Source organism: Dreissena polymorpha, chromosome 1 (assembly GCF_020536995.1).
Source record: "Dreissena polymorpha isolate Duluth1 chromosome 1, UMN_Dpol_1.0, whole genome shotgun sequence".
Lineage (NCBI taxonomy): Eukaryota > Metazoa > Mollusca > Bivalvia > Myida > Dreissenidae > Dreissena > Dreissena polymorpha.
The window spans coordinates 8,326,481-8,347,421 of NC_068355.1; the positions used below are offsets into that span (position 1 = coordinate 8,326,481).

The 20,941-nt window shown below is 35.5% G+C and overlaps 1 protein-coding gene across 2 annotated transcripts in view; it reads left to right on the forward strand.

The window, feature by feature from the left end:
- Nucleotides 1-3,439: 3,439 nt before the first annotated feature.
- Nucleotides 3,440-20,941, forward strand: part of LOC127870249 (ras association domain-containing protein 9-like) — a 40,324-nt gene continuing 22,822 nt past the window's right edge. Inside the window, exon 1 of one of the 2 annotated variants that reach the window (XM_052412889.1) lies at nt 3,440-4,359. In XM_052412889.1, coding sequence (XP_052268849.1) covers nt 4,204-4,359 — 156 coding nt within the window. In that variant the 5' untranslated portion in view covers nt 3,440-4,203. Of the gene's footprint in view, nt 4,360-13,289; nt 14,403-20,941 lie in introns of those variants that run through there. The other variant, XM_052412905.1, reaches the window with a different exon arrangement.

A 20,941-nucleotide genomic window follows, 5' to 3' on the forward strand; every position in this document is an offset into this window, starting at 1 on the left:
CGATAGAATGGCTAACCGATATTTCGCGAGACTGTGTGTACGGTTGGGTTCTATACCCACTTAACCAAATTAATATTTATAGTCAATTATAGAGATACATTGGTTATCACAGCGGTATAAATCATATTTAACTTGAATTTCACACTACCATGTACTTTTGCCACAAGTGAAACTAATAAAATAGAATAATATTTTGTCAGATTTTCCAAAATCAAAAATACTACAATTACTTTATTTTCCGACCCATCGTCCGGATATTTTTTACAAGCACTGAGAAACCTTCTCACTGGGAAATTACAAAGGTACACAGACTTTGTACGTTATAACAAGCTTACCGAGGTGAATGATCGAAATGTACAAAAAGACACATTACAAACATGCAGAGGCAGGTTAGTTCATATTAGATCAAGGATCAACACACATTCAGTGCTTTATGTTTTTATTGTGTGTTTGTGTTCTTTATAAAAAATATCATCAGCATTCTAGTTCATCGATTACAGTTTTCAATATCCCAGTTGCAATCCTGTAAGGCCTATGTTAAGAAATTGCGAAAAGTTTAGTGACTACCCAGGTATTTTGTTTAGCTATTTATGATAAAGTTTAATCAACGGACGTGCTTGTAGTTGGGCAATTGGATACCAAACAGAAATATTCTATATCATGGCCTTATACGTGACGCCATGTGTCTAACGACGTTAGTCCAACCTCAAACTCGTTGTCAATTTATTTACTCCGGCTGTAAAAGTGACTGTTCATTCAGATTTGTTTATAGATACGTCATACTTTATTTCAGCAATTAAAAGAATGTGTGAAACAACGATGCAAATAAGCAACGTATTTTATATTCATCCGACAGACTCGCATTATTTGGTGACTAAATTAAGCCCAAGAATGAGGTTAAAGAGGATAATTCCAATTCCGTTTCACCAAAAGGCGTGGCTGTGCCTGTTCAAACATGAGCTGGTCACTTAGGTATTTCGCGTCGGAGTGTGTGTAAATACGTTATAACGGATTCATCCGCTTTTCTAGGTGTTTATTAAATGGTTTTCATTAGTCAAATAAATCGTAGGCTTATGACCTACTGAGCAAATATATACTTGGGCGGCCTTAAGTTTAACATGAACAAACATTAGCGGAAGTGAATTGATACTTAGAGCGAATGAGTAACGTGAATTAATACATTTTGCAATACCCTAAACAGATATCAGTTTCTATTTTGCATCATCATATTTCAGCGCTGTTTGGTTTTAAGCGAAAGCATATCACTTTTAACATTTCAGAGGGTATTTTCATAGATATATGGTGAAACATAGACATGACTTTCTGTAAAATGTATCCAAGAGCCAGCAGGTGACACATACAAATGCCTGGTTATCCCGTAAGGGTCGTGCGAACTTTGTAACCATTTGTAATTTGCAAAACAATACATATGCCCGGTGTGTATACATATTATGATTTTTTAGAATCCGTAAACACTCCTCCATATGGTTAGTGTTACCCTTCTTATGTTCAATAATCTCCTACTTCAAAAAAATAAAGATCTAAATACCAATCAATCATACACAATTCCGCAAAAAAGAGTAATGAAAAATACAATAAAACACGAAACAACGTACAAAGTGGTTTAACGCGCCAACAATTCATTGAAATTGATATTTATATTTTCTTTGAGTGAACAAGTACCAGATGTTATGTTTACGTTACATCGTGCCCACATCAAAGTTTTGAGTTCAAGCGACAGCCGACTGGTGTGGCAATTTTTAAGGGCCAATAATTCAATAAAGAAAACACGAGTAATAAAAATACGATTGCTTTACGGTTGGTGAAGTTGGAGTTTTTGAGAGGTACTCTCTTTAAGTCCGATTGAAAGTTTGCTGGAATAAATGATAAAACTGGTAGATCGTAAATTGATGGAATTGCTAAATGTTTTGTCATCAGTAAACACATGAGTCAAATGGTCATAGACTAAAGTTTGTAAGAAATGTTGTCGTGTAAAACCATTAGAAAATAACGATTTGGAAATGAAAATCAATAATTGGCCATCAAATCGCTAAAATCAAATATTTTATCAACTTATTCCGTTAGAATCGTTAATAATTTATTACACGTATTCATGATCGAGTAACACATTTATGCAAGGATATATAGTCACTTCTTGTAGAGATGCCTATTAATTGTTATGCATCATATAAGCATACTTTATAGTGTTGTTTTTGTAACCAAAATGTAATTCCTTTATTTCGAAATTGTATTGCAATAATTGAATGGTATATACCCGTTAACGAGGCGGAAAACTACAACGGGCGAGGCATGGAATGGTATTGCGCAAGGGGGGGTTAGAGGGTTAGGGTTAGGGTTAGGGTTAGTGTTAGGGGTCGGGTTAGGGTTTGGGTTAGCCTAAACCCAACCCTAACCCTAACCCGACCCCTAACACTAACCCTTACCCTAACCCTTTTTTGGGGTTATCACCCCTGACCATGCCTCGCCCGTTGTACTTTTCCGCCTCCCGATTAGTTTAGGTAACCGACGGATGGTATTCATTACACAGGTTTATTTAGGCCTTCTTCATTATTTTTGTTCTTTTTTTGCAGTTTAAAAATTCGTTATTTTCAATTAAAGTTACATTCATGTAATGCAACACCAATGAAACCAAATACTTCACGTGTTCAAAAATGTGAACACATATATACGAGCAAAATGATCCTTATATGATAAAGCATAGCATTGTAGTAGATTATTCGTATTGTAATTGGAAGTCATAACGAATATACATGTACTACAGAAAAAAACGTCTTATAATAAAAGAAACATAGTTATGTCGCCAAAAATATTTATTCTGAACGTGCTCAGATTTTTTTGCGTGTAAACATGAAAAAGATGAAATATTCATCACGAATCTTTCCCGTTTAAATCATTTTCATTAAATATAACAAACGCATGCACAATAACCTATTTTATATCTTTAATCGACCGCCTGACCTCACTGCTTTCAGACGCTACAAATACTTTGCATCAGTAGCAACCGCTGAAGAAAAAACAAAAACAACAGAAGCGGCAGCAGCAGCAGCAACACCAATGGTGGCCAAATAACAACCGTTATCTAGAAAAAAACTCTGAAAGAAAAAAGTGATACATCTGTTTCTGTCAAAAGAAACACATTTTCAGTTCGCTTAGCCTAATCGGGTTAAATTATATCAAATAAACACGTTTATCGTCATAGTTCACATATACTTTGCCATCAAGACGAACATTTTATTCGAATTTTTTTTAATGACTATATTGGCCTATAATGTTATCCGGGAAGCTTCAAAAGGTCAGGAGTAAACACTATTGGTAAAAATAGTAACAACAGCTTTGCAGCAAGGCCGTAAGTCATTTTTTAACGACGAGTATTGGCCCAAAAAGAAAGCATAGTTCACACAGGAGTAACTCATCACGACACACGACGCATGATAAAATCATTTTGAGAGAATGCGGACATATTGATGGATCGTTCTTTAAACCCGTCAGATAAATAATGGCGATCGAATTTGACGCATTTATTACTGGTCAGTGAATAGCGATTTTATAACAGAAATAAAAAAACTGGATAATTGTTTGTAGAAACTATACAATCGAGAGTGACAACTCGAGTTGGACTGACCATCGGTTCGTATTTTTTTCAAAGGACAGGTCAACAAAGGATAGTTGTTGTCATAGCGGCCGTGCTAGTGTATTTGTTTGATATTAAACTTTAGTGCTAAACCGCTGAAAGGTAGATTCAAAGGATGGATAGCCAATAAAAGTGAAATGAAGTTTAAAAGTAAACACAATGGATGTATTTATCCGTTAATGTTGCTAGTTAAAACGGGTAATATTTCGTGTTTAAACATACATAGATACGATCGTCGAATGTATATTCGTTCAGTGAAAGTGAACCTATATATGGACAATGTGTTTGTTCTTGTAGCTTTTTCGGGATACTTAATTCTAGTGGTAAATTCGAGAGCAATTTTAATCACACTGTAGTTGCAAACATACTATAAATAGAAATATATTTATTAAACGAAAATAAAATCTATAAATAATACAGCAAAATGTTTCAACCTCGGACATAAATTTATTGTTAAGGTTGCACAAATTGATTGCTGTGTATTTCAGAGATGATTAACGACCTAATTAATTGATATATTTTCGCTCCTTACAACTTTCTTTTGCCGACCAATGAAGATGCCGCCAATAGGTCGCGATGCACGAGTGCCCGTGTACGACGTGGAAGGTGACTACGTTTTGCTCTGCGAGGACGGAACCCTGGTCCCCACCTCTGGAACTCAATCCAGGAACCACGACGCCTGGTTCAGCAAGAGAACAAATAAAACGGTAAGGAATGAGGGCCTATATTTAAATATCGTTCTAGTAAAACTGGACTGCTGATCAGTGACGCCTCTTTCCGCCTAGACTTTATTTTCGCTGCTACGAGTCTTCCATAAGAGCGGACACTGTCGTCCTTGATAATCATGTACGGACTACACAGGCTATATTTGGGATGATACTTTACGAACATGCATTTAGCCCAGTTTTCCCACAGCGCGAGTCATATCTATATCGTTTTCCCTTTAGGTTCCTCGGGTGATATATATCATACCAGTATCATATTTTGCAACGTATGATGGTCATTATTATTATTATTTTTATTTTCTATATGCATGTATATTATGCTTAACTATTTATATGTATATTTTGTGTGTGTGATGATATTACGTAACCGTTATTATTGTGTTTGCCATACTTATTTTGTAAATGGCTAAAGGCATGTTTTTGTATTGCCGATTGCCAATAAACTTTGAACTTTGATTATTATAATTATAATAATAATTATTATTATAATTATAATAATAATAATAATAATAAAAAAAAATAATAATTATTATTATTATTATTATCATCATCATCATCATCATATTTTCTTTGAGGTGATGTCGCAGGTTATAAAGTAAGTCATGTGTATATGTGTGTTTATATCGTCTTAAATTCTTATTTGTGCTTTCTTCTTAGGACGACATAAAACTATGATTCGTAACTGTGACTCATATTTAAAGAAGTCTGAATACTTCCCTCTTTGTATTCGATAAAACAGGCGCACTAACAATGTCTGAACATTTCAATGTTCTATTTCTTTTGTGAGTGTCGGGTAATTATTACTGTCGTTTTTTTTCAATCGGCATACCCCAGTAATAGTTTTAGCTAGCTAGCTCATTTTCAGTATGATCGCGACATGCATGGGTTATTACGAACTAGGCTTATTTAGTTTATTTCAATTTTCATATACATCGCTTTAACTTTTTTTATCTCAATATAATTTCTAGATCAGCGGCTAGAGTAATCATTAATATTGCATCAACTAAATTTAACTAATTATCGCTGTGGTCGTCGTCGTCCTCCTCCCTTCTCCTCCTCCTCGTCGTCGTCGTCCTCCTCCTCCTCCTATCATCATCATAGTCTGTGTCGTCCTTGTTATTATTAAAGGCGATGCGTTCACCGCCATTGCCCGCTTGAATGTCGGTAAATTTATTAAATCCATTTTTCTGAATACCAGATTGTAAGTAAAAGCAGACGAATATAGAACTACTAATAATTAGCCTAAAGTTCTTCCATTCAATAATGTATGGAACTTCAATTTTACCTTCATTCACCTTTAAGCATTACCAAAATTTTTATATTTACCTTTAAAGTTATTAAGTGTACAATGCACCTTTCTTCACGATGTATAAAAATGGCATGATTCACGTTTTTATATTGGTTCAATTTAAGTCATAAAAAAGTAATCTATGAAATACGAAAACTGTTGATGAAATATCTGGTACGAGTTAACAGGAAGAATCGTAATGGTTTAACTGCCATATCCATATTGATAACAACGTCCCTATAAATACATAAGTAGTTCAAACGTTTATTTCTGATGTTATATTTATGATATTTTTTTCTCATAAACATTTAATGTGTGTGTCGATAACTTGACAGCTCTCGATCTGCGTCATGTATAAACCAATAAATCATAAATTAAAATATATTAAAAAAAACAACAGTGTCTTCATTCACAATTTCTTCTTTTACTAACACGAACTAGTTTAGGCCGGTTTTGACAAATAAATTAAGTTGTAAATGTGTATGATGGTAGACACACATACATGCAATTATTTTGCTCGAGAAGAAGCAACACATGTGCAACACATGTGCTGCTTTATTTCACTTTGGCGTCACAGATGTCTGATCACAGGGTGCAGAATCAACGGGGTTTTCAGGGGGTTACACACGGGCTGGACATAATGTAAACACACCGTTCGTTAAGCACTTTATTTTTGCAAATATCTCAAGTTATTGAAATTCATTTGCAAAAATAGTTAGTGTATAAAAGACAGTTTTTCTTGCTGTTTTGCCGGTATCTTAAAGCGAGATTAAACGATTTTGTCATATATCTAGGAGTGTATATAACATGTTTAAAAAACTTATTAAACATATATTTCAAATTAAATTAAAATAAAAGTTTAGAAGAACATGTGTCCAAAAATGCGAAATAAGCCAGATATTTAATTGTGAAATCAAAAATGTCTGTACAGTCGAATTCGCAAGCATGTATATCATGCATGGACGCTGTGAATCTAAATTAAGTTTAACGGTTCATTTTTAAAATTACTGCAACGATATCTATACACGAACACTGACTAAAAAGACGAATGCTTCGGTTATTGTAGGAAAATATGCACGAAATATCTTCGTCACAATCGGCTCGGGGCGCTAATTTGTCTTTGCTGCATTTTATGAAATTCGTCTTCAATGTATAATTTTCTTGCCTATTTTGTGTTATTGTAACATATTTTATCAATATATTACAATTTAACACATATACAAAATCGTATAATCTCGCTTTAAGGTATAAGATAAAATCGTTATATACGTCTGAAATCGGTGACGAAATTTCACGTTGCGGGACGAATAATCGTGCATTTTGAACAACAACACAGACTTATTAAATAAAACAATTCTGATGTATTTCAAATTGCCATAAGCAGCATAAAGATCTGTCTTGTATGCACTAGTTGAAATTCTTAAGAAAGTTTGTTTTAAATAGTTATTTGGAAAAAAAGCAGCACTTACCGCTGTGTTACATCCACTAACGTTTAATTGGGAAAACACAGTCACGTGATCCTGCACCCTGGATCCGTTAACTTCCATTGATGGTAAGATGGACAAAATCTGAAATAATGGAATCAAAACATCAAAATTTTTAGCATCCATTAATAGGGGACTGATTCATACGGCGGCCCTGTGCTAAACTCCTATAAGAAAAGGCATCTCTAACTAGCAAATATTTCATTGAATAATATCATTTTGTGGGAAAATATATCATGTAAAATTAATGCATAAATGTTTTTCTCATAACAAGAGCTCTCACAAAAAAGGATAAACTATTTTGATAGAGTCTTAACCAATTTATGACTAGCGTCTAGAAAAAAAGGCCTTGACAAACAGCGTAGACCCAGATGAGACGCCACATAATGCGGCGTCTCATCAGGGTCTGCGCTGTTTGCTTTAAGAAATTTCTGTAAGAAATATTCTAAATATAGAAATAAGTATACTAGACATCCCTTATTTTGGGAATAAATTGATCCAATTTAGAAGGATGGGGGAGTCCACTAGGCATAAATGGGTTAAATCTGCAATTAGCATGCACTGGTGGATATTTTGGATCTACAATAATTCACTCGCTGATTATGTGAAGATGATTGGTGGTATTTCACAAGTTCGATAGTTGAAACACTTTAGATCCGTCAATAATAACAGTTATCGCTGTAGACGATCAGTCGCAAGCATGCACATTAAACCGTCATCCAGGTTATTCATTACACTTATGAAAAAAAACTAATCGCGCATTAAAATTTTAATTACATAATATTTTGTTACAACACATAGAGAAAGATAAATTGAGAATGAAACTGATGATGCAATTATATCAACTACATAGCATAGCAACCAATCATTGTCATAGATGCATATTTCAGTTTGACAAACGACATGTTCGCAATTTTGCAAACTGAATAAAATACGAATTCATCCATTCTACTCATTTATTAACCCATTTATGCCTAGCGTCTAGAAAAAAGGCCTTTGCAAACAGCGTAGACCCAGATGAGACGCCGCATGATGCGGCGTCTCATCAGGGTCTGCGCTGTTTGCTACAAGGAATTTCTGTAAGATATATTATAAATATAGAAATAAATATACTAGACAACCGTAATTTTGGAAATAAATTGATCCAATTTAGAAGGATGGGAGAGTCCACTAGGCATAAATGGGTTAAAATAACACTCGTGTCTACGCAATATGATTAAATGTGTTCGAAATAAGAAAGCGTTTGTAACGCATCGACGGTTAAGAAAAACAAGAAATATCTTTAAAAAAGATATACGGCGTTGATTGTGGTTGCAGTTAATGAAAGGTAAAGACTTCAATGAATGAAATCAAAGATAGCGAATATCTTTTTCTGTGCAGTTCTTCGCTGCAGCAAACGCAGTACGGGATGATACGCGGAGTTTTCGCGGCTTATTTTACATTATTACATATTGCTGGTCATAAACGTATAGATACAAAACAGAAAACCAAAAGAAGAATGGAATTGAAATTAAAACATATGAGTCAACCGGCCACACGCGAAGTATCCGTACATATTTTGAATATTTATACGCGCGTTCTTCGAACAAACCTGTTTTAGTGGTTTGTCTGGCGTTGCTATTTGATTCGATTATTAACAGTATCGAGAATCATTGCGCTCATGCTTAATTCATTAGTCAATATGATGGCATAATTCTTGTTAAATTAATTAAAAATAATATTTATCATGGTATTGTTGTAAAACACATTAAGAATTTATTATTGACATACCATATGATATCGCTGGATATCTTCATTTAACATCTGTCTGGTCTAAAGAAAATTCCAATTCACCTAGTTCACGCTATAGCGTCTTTATTATGTAACGATTATTTTCCTGGCCGCGAACTCCGAACAGCACATAGGGTAGACGCAGCGATGACCTGTATGTAAACTCTGACATTCACAAACAGTGGCCGCAAATTGACCCGATATACCTCGCGAGTTGAAATGCAGTGCATTAAAGTGAGTCTTCGCTTCCACTGCTCTCTATACTTTAACATGTTAACATGTTGACAGGAATATGGAAGTTAGTACTAAATATGAGAACATAGCCTTTAAATGCAAACGTTCTCGCGCTGAAAATCTTCTGAAAATAAAACGTGGACGCACAAACTGTATTGATGTCGAGATTGAGTGTAAAACTGTTCTATCTATTAAGCCTTTTCATTAGATATAAAATTGTTTCATTGTGAACACGCAGTAAAACAGTGTTACAAAGACGCGGACATGTTTCCAATGTTCTGGTCGTATTCTCAAATCAGCCAATGCAGTCAATGAAGTGTATTCATCTGTACTTGGCCGCGGGAAGTTTTATTTGAATTCTATTGGACGCTAACAAAGGTCAGGTTAAGGTGAAAAGCTGGCGTATACAGCTAACGCCGAAAAATGTATTACTGATATAGCGTTTATACTACTGTCTGAAACCTTGCCTGGTGTAGTGGTAGCGTCTAAGCTTTTGCGTTTGCTACTAAAGGTTAATACAACCTATTTATTAGGTCGTTAGGGCGGATTCCGTCACAAACAAAAATTTATCAGAATCCGTTTATTTATTTATTTATTTATATGCACTCCAAATTTGTAGTTTGTATTTTATGAAATCAAAATTGTCGAGCGGGTAGTTGTTTGTTAAAGTATAAATGGCGGGCCACAGATGAGAGCGGCCAGTGAATTTTTTGTTGCGGTACACCATTAAACAGCCACCTGTTGTTTTCAAATGTTTACATTCTCGTCTCCCCTACTGTTTATGTAAAGTGGTGACGCATACAACAATGTTATTGCTTTAATGGTATTATTTACATTGATGAAATGTGTATCGTTTGCCTTTTAGCCTATGTTTTTGGGGCATCATGTTTACAGCTTCACGTGGAATATAATGTGACTGAAGCGGAGATGCATTTAAGCGCTGGCGATTATTGAAAAACCATCACTTGATCTCTCAGAATAATCCATACTTTGACATTAAACATAACGGTATATAACATACAAATGCGCAAAGCTGGGACTGCACATTTTAAGCTGGGACGACACTACATTCGTGCATTAAGCCCGGTTTTCACATAGCGTTACTCAACATATTTAACAAGAGAATGTATGCACACCTATATGTGTCTGTTACAGAATAATTTTCAAAAGCAAGCATTGTGATGCGATATATACAGATCCCTGTTATTGCCTCTAATTACTATTATGAACTTTAGCGAGCATGCTTTGAACAGTAACGCATTCTGAAATAAGCCTGATTGAAGAGAAAAATACATACTGTTAGTTGCATAAATTCGAATTTTTATTCTGCCCCATTTTTAAATTTGCTCCCACGTGTTCACTTATTGAACAAATACGACATAGTATCTCCTGACGCTAACAAATCTTAAATCATTAAAGGGATTTTTAAAGATTGTGTTATGTTTAAATGTTTTATTAAATGCCGTATAATGTAGAGCTGCGTTATAATAACAATAATATAACCTTTTCAAAGAAAAAAGTGCGATAGGGGCTCGAACGATTGTTCGGTCGATTATAAGTATATTGCATTCACCAATCGGCGGTCCGGTTAAGTGATACTAAAGGATGCATCTGGTACTTAACTGATCCATGTGCTGCTAGCAAATTTAATAAAACAAATCAAAATCATATACAGTTCTCAAACGTTTCGCTTTTAAAATGGTTTCTAATTTTATAAATTTAAAATGAGGACTTTTCATACGCGAAACTAGTTTTCAATGTGTTATGTCGCTCCTTTGTGGGCAGTGTTAGTGTATTGTTTAAATCCTTGACAAAATGTTGGGTTAAATCCGTGACAAAATCTCGGGAAGCGGTAAATTAAATAATCTCTGTACTAATCAATTTACTAGGTACCGGTAATTCATTTCATAGTCCTATGAACTTTCGTAAGGGAGATAACTCTGTCACTCTTGTGGTTTACTTGTGTGATTTAACGATTACATCAACATGTAGGTCGCATACCATAACAATTAATTGGTAATCGGTCGTTTTCATTCATCTGAAATGTTTTCGCGGCGTACAATCGAACATCGTAGAAACTGAGCTTGAAAGCATTTATTTTAAAACTTAAAAAGGAGGACACTTGAAACCCTTTTTGTGCTTTGATATTAAAAAAAACAGGTGGCGAAACGTCTGAATGTCTTCGTTTCTTCGTTTGAATTCTTCATTGTTCTGACGTTCGAGTGCCATGACAGTTATGGTTTGGGCGTTTACCATATTTTAACTTTTGAAGTGTGGCCGAATCTGAAACCCAGTACTGATGTGTATTTGTTTGCTCTTTATTACTGTCTGACAATAACTGTAATATCATATTTTATTATAACATAATACAGTATTATGGTTGCACGGGATCAACTTACTTGTTTGGATAATCGTTCATGCAAATTTGCATTTCAATAACCAAACTATAACGCTGAGTCCATTTCTCACTTTAACAACATGACGATTAAACCTTAATATTGAAAAGTCTAATAGGTGTGAGAAAAATGTTACGACGATATGGTATGCGAGTATGTATCGATTTAAAATCAATCATCAGTTTTGTTATTGTGGCTAATAACATTTCTATTCGTTTCGAGACTAAATATTTACACTAACGCGTACCTTGCCCTAACCATTATTATCTCTGACGCCCATTACTTATTTCATTAGCTATTAACATGCCTCGGATTGTATCGGTATGTGTCCGATAGACGAATTCTTAAGGTCTATAGAAGGTTTAGACGAGAATCCTTATTTAGAATTTATGAAATAGAAAGTCTTAAAATATGTATTTATTGTATCCAATGTTTCCATGACTGCGAACCACGCGATAGATTTACGTCTAACTTAACCATTATATCGATGATATATGAAATTATTATAACATCGTTTGAAAAGAAAACCCTAATTTTATTACTGAGGAGTTAAAGGGACCTTTTCACGTTTTGGTAAATTGACAAAATTAAAAGAAATTAGCAAATTTTCGATGTAGTCATGATATATGTGGGGACACAGTAATACTGAACCTTTACCATGCTCTAAAATATCCATTATATGCATCTTTTGACGATTTAAAAACCTGAAAATTATATAGCGTTGCAACGCGAAACGATCGAATAATGTAGAGCTCTGTTGTTGTCATTACATGTGTGACACTACGAGGATTGCTTTAAATAAAGTATAAAATACAACAACCATGGTATGAGCACGGATGGCCGAGTGCCGTGTTAGAGTTTTTCTCCAGGGGTCAGTGGTTCGAGCCCAGTTGAGGGTTACTTTTTTTTAAATTTATTATTGTTTTTACTAGAGCTATTTTGTTCCAATGTTTACATTTATCAATATAAAGCATTTACTGACAAACTTCAATACATGCCAAAATCTGTGAAAAGGTCCCTTTAAAAAACACATTTGCAAGTAATGCTCAGAGCAGTTACCACTTTTCCTGCAAAATGTTTTGCCATCCAAGCCTTGAGGCCAAACTTACCAGCGACATGAGGTACGTGAGATACTTTCGACTGTGTATTTCGGATTTAAACCATTAAAATTAAAAGTTCCCACGTATGACGCCGTTTAACAATTGCTGTCACAATAATTATCATTCAAGACTAGATTGACTCTCTAAGCATTTACCAATAAAAGTTGGTGACTCGGTGTGCATGTAGATAAATCGGTAATTTTAAAATAGACTTTGTTTAAAAATCCACAATTCTAGACATAGTAAGCCATATCAAACATCTTATGGAAGCGCTCTATCGCAATTTACATAGTGCAGCATGCTTTGTTTCGAAACCAGACGACACAATCGGATGTAGATGAAATGCATTTTAGAAAAATGCATTGATGCGTTTTTGAGCAGCTGGGGAAGAATTTTAAAGCATACGCCGAAATTTTAATAGTAGGCGCTCAATTGCCGTTTGGTTTCACCGCCAAATGTTTATTACTGTCTCTGTTCCAGGTAATCTGTGAAATGTACGTCATTAGCGAACATGATGTAATTTATCAGATAGGCAGCGTTTCACATTACCTGACAGTCTACCAATATACCTGTATTAACACCGTCTACGCTGATGTAGATAATTTACCTTTCGTTCGTCGGTAGATTCTACTAGATCTTTAATAAAGCAACGATCACAGGTGGCTATGATTCCGTAATTTCAGTTCGAATTAAATGGCGTGGGTTTTTTTTCTGCATTAAATTATGTGTTATGAACATGGTGATATTTTAGCGATTAGTTTTGCAAATTGGATTATTTCAAGGGTTTTTTGATATTTTGTTCTCAAACCTATTTAGAGGGATAGTATCATCGCCTATCTTATTTCTAGTTATTCCGTTTACACGTGTTTCTGGGAGAGTCGAACATTGCCATTAGGACCAACTTACGGCAATAATCGCATGTGGTAAACCATCAAATAGATTGAACAGTTTTAATGTTCACATTGAAATAAAAACACGTTATGTTTCTAACAAAAGCCAAGGATTTATTCGCCATGAGTGGCTCGTTGTTGAAAATCATAAAACGATATGATCACAATCATAGGAGTTAAGTGCTTGCGGTTAGCTTTACAAAATTAACTTAACGGATCGAAACAAGTGGAAACATGTGGTCCAGAATCTACTGACCAAAGGTCTGGCTCAGTGCACGACATTGTGTCCCTTGTGATGACTCAGGGCAAAGTCACGCTGTTCACTTCATGGCGAGTGCTAATCGACCGGGAAGATCTAAAATTCATTGTGTTTAATATAATGAGTCAAGTTTGACTTTAGAGTGTGCTTTATCTGAATTTAACGCCCGCGTGACGATTGGATTCGAATATTTCATTAATTGTTGCCGTTTTGTCAATGAGGCGCACTGGAACTGTTAAATTCGCTTTAACCAGTGTGGCTCTTAACATCGCTTAAAATCGAATTTCAGAACCGAAAATGCGGAAGAATTTCTGTTGAATGTTGTGTTATTGAAACAGTAAATCATTTGAGGATTTCAAGTACCTGATAACAGGTGTACAGAGGTTCGAATGTGCTTGATACGATAGCGTCTTGTTATCTGGATGTAGTCGGGCAGGTGGGATATGTTCATGTATTCGTGGATTTTACACAGTTCCAACAAAATTCAAGTGATTTTGAAACCCGATTAATCGATTACTTGAGTGGAAACGGGTTACAATATTGATCGTGCTTTGAAGTATCATCTTTAATGTCAAATGATTGAGGATTTAAGTTAAACATGGCGGTAAGTTATATTTCATTGTTCAATTGCCAGTAAAGACATTGCCTGTTATTTTAGGACAATATAATTGTCTTTTATTTGGACCGTTTTGTTTTTGGATTACATACTCGGGTATATGTGTTCAAATCACTATGATAACGGATTGATTTTGAAAGCAGGTAAACGCATACCAGATTCTTACACTGGAATGATCTTGTTATAATTACTTAAAGGGATTCGGATGGTTTAAACTACTAAATGCACTCAAGGATACACGCTTATAATCTGCCTCATAGAAAAATACAATGATTTCATTTAGAATCGATGATGGTTAAATCATACCTAAGTACATTTCTAAATAAAAATTATGGCCATCTGTATTCATAAAAATACAAATAAGCTATTTGACTTCAGGCATTAGTCCGTTACGGGTAACGAGCTGTGTATGTAACCATTGGACAAATAAGGGTTACGGAATAAGGGGAAAACGTAAGAATGGACATTAACATAAATGCGTCGGCTGTGAATCTCATTATCAGTGCACGTGGTTTACCTGTTAGCATGTTCCAAGTGAAGTTTCGATAGCTCATTAGTGAAGACGTGTTGGTAATTCACATACGATTTTCGCGATGGATGACGGACGTTTCTCTTAAATTTTAGTTTACATCATACATGAACACTGTCATCGTTCTTCAAATATATATCAAAATCGTCATGGCTATGGTGCCATCACATTTATCACGGACCGGTTTTAACGATTTAATAGTATCTTAGGAGGTACATTTATTTATAAAAATTTGGTTACTTAAAATAATAGAATACAACGAACGTGGATCAGTAACAACCACGTTCTCTTTATGGGTGACGGATATTTGTACGTTCATACAGTTTAAAAAAAATAAATAATCTTATTAAAAAACTTCTTATAAAGTATTACCTTTACATACAAACCGCATCGACATAACTCCTTCGCATGTCTGATACTAGGTCTTTGTATTGCAAACCATTCACTTCTACGATCCATGTATGCTAATATGTCAAGGCTTTGGACTACATGTTAACGAGGCTAACAGCGGTTGTCAGCTCCGTAAAAATGCACACTCATCGTGCAATACGACAGAAGGAACATGCTCGTATGTCAGTTGCATCCCATGCTGTGACAAGCCTATCAGCAGGCACTCACGGTCTTGCTTTCTCAATCAATCGTTCGGGACGTCAGGGCAGATTGTCTCTTGTTAAGATCAATTCAATCAGCGTGCATCTTATCGTTGCTTGATGTCGTTAAAGTTGGCATAATCGCTCACATAAGTTATTTTATGTTATGAATCAATATGCACCGACCTTTTCACAATGCACGCGGTATCCGTGCATAACGAGATAGGATGTATGTGAAATCACTGCGTACTTCACTCTCACGCAAGCGGCTTTGTTTACATAAGTTTGCCAGTTGTAGCTGTTAACGAAATTTTGTTTGAGATTTTGCATTCATTTATTGTAAATATTGTTGAAGCGACGTTTTTAAAGTGTTATGGTTAAAACAGTTTGAATAATCTTGCACCGAACTCCAAAAAAATGTATGCTCTATAAACATATAATTAAAGGGTTGACAAATTCGGTGCGTTTGCTCGGGCTTTCAATAATGGAAAAGCAAATGTGATTTTCGAACTTTAATTTGGTCATTTTTCTGAGAATTTTGAACATAAAAGCTTAACAGTAAGACACAATACATATTTGTGCAATGATGTCGTCAACGGCACTACATGTATTTAGGTGGTGCCGATAATATGAACCATTAATACATAAATCAAGATGAAAAAAATACATAAAATTTAGCATTATTATTTAATCATGTTTAACATTTCCTTTACAAAAATAAAATTGGACTGATTTTATTTTCAGTGTATTGTTTACAGTGTATGGCCTAGTTTCGCTGTGAAAAAATATGTGAATAAAAGGCATGTTGTTTATGTGGTGAAATACCGTTATTGTGATGAATATTTAGGGGTCGTCCGATTTACTTATGTTTTGATAAAAAATATTGAGAGCAGTATCACAAACCATTGAGAAAACACTTGTCAACTTATAAAAAAGAAACAGCATTTTAAGGAAATCGCCTTATTAGTACAGATGTACACATGGTTATAATTATAGTTTGCAAATTGTTGAATACGTTGTTTATATAAAATTCGAATACTGTAAAGACAGCTCTCAAAGTGACGTTTTCGCATAATCACGGTTAGAAGTACAACTGTTAATTAAAAGTATGGAACATTTTATAATCGCTAAACTTAAAAATAAATAAAGCTAGCGTTTACAAAAAGTTTGATGATGAGGAAAATGTCTTAATTTAATCAGCGTCCTCAAAATAAAATACTTTCTTCTCAAAGGGTATTAATTAAGTTTAGACCTCTATAATACACTTTTAGTAGACATTTAATTGTTTTTTATTTTTTTATTGTTTTGTTTCTCTATATTAGACCACTTGCTCCTTTATTTGGACTAGAATGAAGACATTCATGGTAGCAATGCAGAAGTATGGTCGTTGAGGGATCACGATGACCCGGGGGTCATGGTAGCAATGCAGTAGTATGGTCGTTGAGGGATCACGATGTCCGGGTCATGGTAGCAATGCAGTAATCTGGTCGTTGAGGGATCACGATGTCCCGGGTCATGGTAGCAATGCAGTAGTATGGTCGTTTAGGGATCACGATGTCCCGGGTCATGGTATTAATACAGTAGTATGGTCGTTGAGGGATCACGATGTCCCGGGGGGTCATGGTAGCAATGCAGTAATCTGGTCGTTGAGGGATCACGATGTCCGGGTCATGGTAGCAATGCAGTAATCTGGTCGTTGAGGGATCACGATGTCCCGGGTCATGGTAGCAATGCAGTAGTATGGTCGTTTAGGGATCACGATGTCCCGGGTCATGGTATTAATACAGTAGTATGGTCGTTGAGGGATCACGATGTCCCGGGCAGTAGTATGGTCGTTGAGGGATCACGATGTCCCGGGCTCGATTGCCAGTCTAAGAGCGCTCCCAATATCTTAACAAACACGGTGACCAAGCACTAGTTTTTCACATGAAAACGGATTTTAGATGGTTCATATTTAAAATATTCTTCGCGAGAAATACGTATGTCAATATTTAATGATTGTTAGCGATATTTGCATTAGATGTAGTCACCGAGTAAAGCCCAGTCGACACACTGCACTCAATGGCACTTCTAAAACAACACCTGTATTAATAATTCACAAGTCACAAAATGCCATTCATTAATGGTAAGCTCATAGTCATGTGTGTCAACTCATTGCTCATATTGGAACATTTTCTAATATAGAACTCGTAATATTAAATGACGATGGAATATCATAAGGTTCTGACTACGGAGCCATTAAAGTTCTTGTTGGCCTTAAAGGGTTGAAGGTTATGTCCTACAGCAATTTTCAAATCGTCACAAAAATGTTTGATAATTTTCGGATGGGGCTGATTATGATTGCAGAGCAAAATTAATGTTCTTTATGTTCCCTATGTGTGATGCCATTTTTGTGCAGTATACGTGTTTCACGCGCGGTACGAGCTTGAGTTATTGGATGGACTGGTCTGCGCTTATGGTATTGCACATACGCGCTTTTTACTAAAATATGATAACAAATATGTGTATGACCATATACTTATTTAACGACTTATTAAACAGCATATGTAATGCGGTCTACATAGATTAAACTATAAAGTTCCAACAAGTATTTCACGTTTGATATGCTTGAAAACAATCCATAACATTCATAAATATAAATAGTTGTTAATAAATAAAACATGCTGCCGAACTTATAAGATTTTCGGCGGAGGTGTAAATTTTCTCAAAAAAAACAGTTTCTATACTATTGCAAATTTTACTTGAATATCTTTAAAAAAATGTATAGTATGTTATTAACATCACAATTGCTTTGTTCACGCGAAGCCTTTTTACGCGTTTAAATGAGTTGCTTTATCAACGCTTTATTACTGAAAGCACGATTTAATAACATAAGGATTGAATTTCAATACGTTGGATTCTGTTTTTTTTCTCACTTATGCGGTTTTAATGTCTCTTGTTACTGCAAATGCAGTTTCATAACTTCGCGAATTATAGCTTGATTTTCAGGTTCAGTAAATGTTGTGGTTTTCATGTCATGCGTATTAGCAACACATGCTAATTGGGACAAAATAGCAAAACCGCACACCCTTTTTATTCTGTTCTGTTCTGTTCTGTTCTTACTTACCTTACCTAACCTCACAATGTTACTTTACAAGAAACGCTGATAATGAAATTATCAAATGCATAATACTAAACTGCTTATGGGCTTCTAAACTATTTTAATGATCGTTTTATGCACCTCATATTTACATCTAAATCTACTTAAAATTTAAGAAATTACTTTATCTCTGGAAAAAAGGTGTTGACGGAACTTCGTGTAGGCTTTGAAGTTTTAGTAAAGGATTAAAAAAAAACATGTTTAAATTGAATATGTTAGTAGTGTCATTATTCAAAAGTAACTGTTCATTAATATCAAGCATACGATTATTATCACTTCTTAATAAGTTTATATATGGACACCATTTTATGTCAATTTCTTGTAATTCAACACCAACACATGTCGCATGGGAATAATCGATTTCATTCGTGGTTACATATTTTCGCTTTTACAATAATTTAATGACTAGAATTACTGTCAAAATAAATGTTTATGAAATTCCTATTGAAATAAGTAATATCAGTAATATGGGCAATCCTAAAAAAGATGGGTATGATCTCAATAAATCATTATATTTGATAAATAGCAAGTATGTTGAAAGACTCTCATTCCAATTTAATCTCTCATGCCTAATTAACATGGTACTATTTATGAATCAACATTTAACAGGGAAAGCCTCGTAAAGCGAGACGTGTTTTGGAACCGTATATTTTCTGGTTATCTTGAACGTACTTTACTTCTGTTAATATTATTTAGGTTATAGATTTAAGTGACCCCAAGCTAGCAAATAAGTAGTATATACGTAGATCGTAACGAAGTCTTCTGTAAGATCGCTCTTAAAACCGAAGGTTCGTCCACCGTGACCGGTAAGCGTAGTGGTCCGTCCACCATAACCGGTAAGCGCAGTGGTCCGTCCAGCGTGACCAGTTAGCGCAGGGGTCCGTCAACCGTGACCAGTTAGCGCAGTGGTCCGTCCACCGTGACCGTTAAACGCAGTGGCCCCTCAACCGTGATCGGTTAGCGCAGTGGTCCGTCCACCGTGACCGGTTAGCGCAGTGGTCCATCCACCGTGACCGGTTAGCGCAGTGATCTGTCCACTGTGACCGGTAAGCATAGTGGTCCGTCCACCGTGACCGGTTAGCGCAGTGGTTCGTCCACCGTCACCAGCGCAGTGGTTCGTCGACCGTCACCGGTTAGCGCAGTGGTCCATCCACCGTGAACGGTTAGCGCAGTGGTCCGTCAACCGTGACCGGTTAGCGCAGTGGTCCGTCAACCGTGACCGGTTAGCGTAGTGGAATGCATCCGTGTAGCTTCGTTTCTGTTGTAGTTTCCGTTCATGTTATGAAACTGTTAAATCGTACGACAGTATATGGAAAAAGTGAACTTATAACCTGATTAGTTCACTTAACAAGTATACCATGATTTCCTTGTTGTCACGTTGTGTTTGTTCAGTTTAGAAGATTTGTATATACGAACACTCACACATCCGGTATTAAAAAACAAGGTCTTATTTTTAATATTATTTAACTTATTTTAATAGCGATACATGCGGAAACTATATTTTACTATGGAGTTATGCCTCTCTTATCACGCAACCTTCGTCATACTGCGTTTGCTATCAGATAATGAAATACGGGCCGCAATTTGACAGGCATTACGATCATGCTCACCCATTTGTCATGAAATTGTTCTTCGCAGCAAATACATATTCACGATTTAATTTGGCTTCCAAATATTATGTCCACGATCAGTTTGTGCGTTGAGAGTCTACCGTTCAAAGGCGGCTATAAACAGATTAAAAGGTTTAAATTGCATTTGGGCAGGGAAATTCGATCAGTGTAAACATCAATTCAACGGCCTGTGCAAACAAGGATGTTCCTTTTCCCCATATATTTCTACTCCTTAAATTAAAAATGTCAAGTGTATCGTTGGTAATTATGACAGATAAGAGAATGATTATCAAATACCAAGGTCCTACATGTCACATTCGCTCATTGACTTCTTTGCGTCATTTACGTAGGCGTGCGAATATACTAGTATTCCCTGTATAAATGGCACCTTTGTTTTAGGTTCAATCCCCGATGCCCTCGCTGAGAATAAGAGCGCCATGTTTCTCTTAACGCAGTCATTCCTGCTTTGCTATTCGTTTTAATTGCACTGGTTATAATATAATGTTTATATTAGCCGATCTTTATAACTGTTGCGTAGCAATCATTCAATTCACGTTAACTTGCAGTTATTTTATCACTCATATTGTGTAATCTACGCGTGTTGCATACTGCACCGATATATTGTCTGATAATCGACGATTGAAGTTCTTTTAAGATCG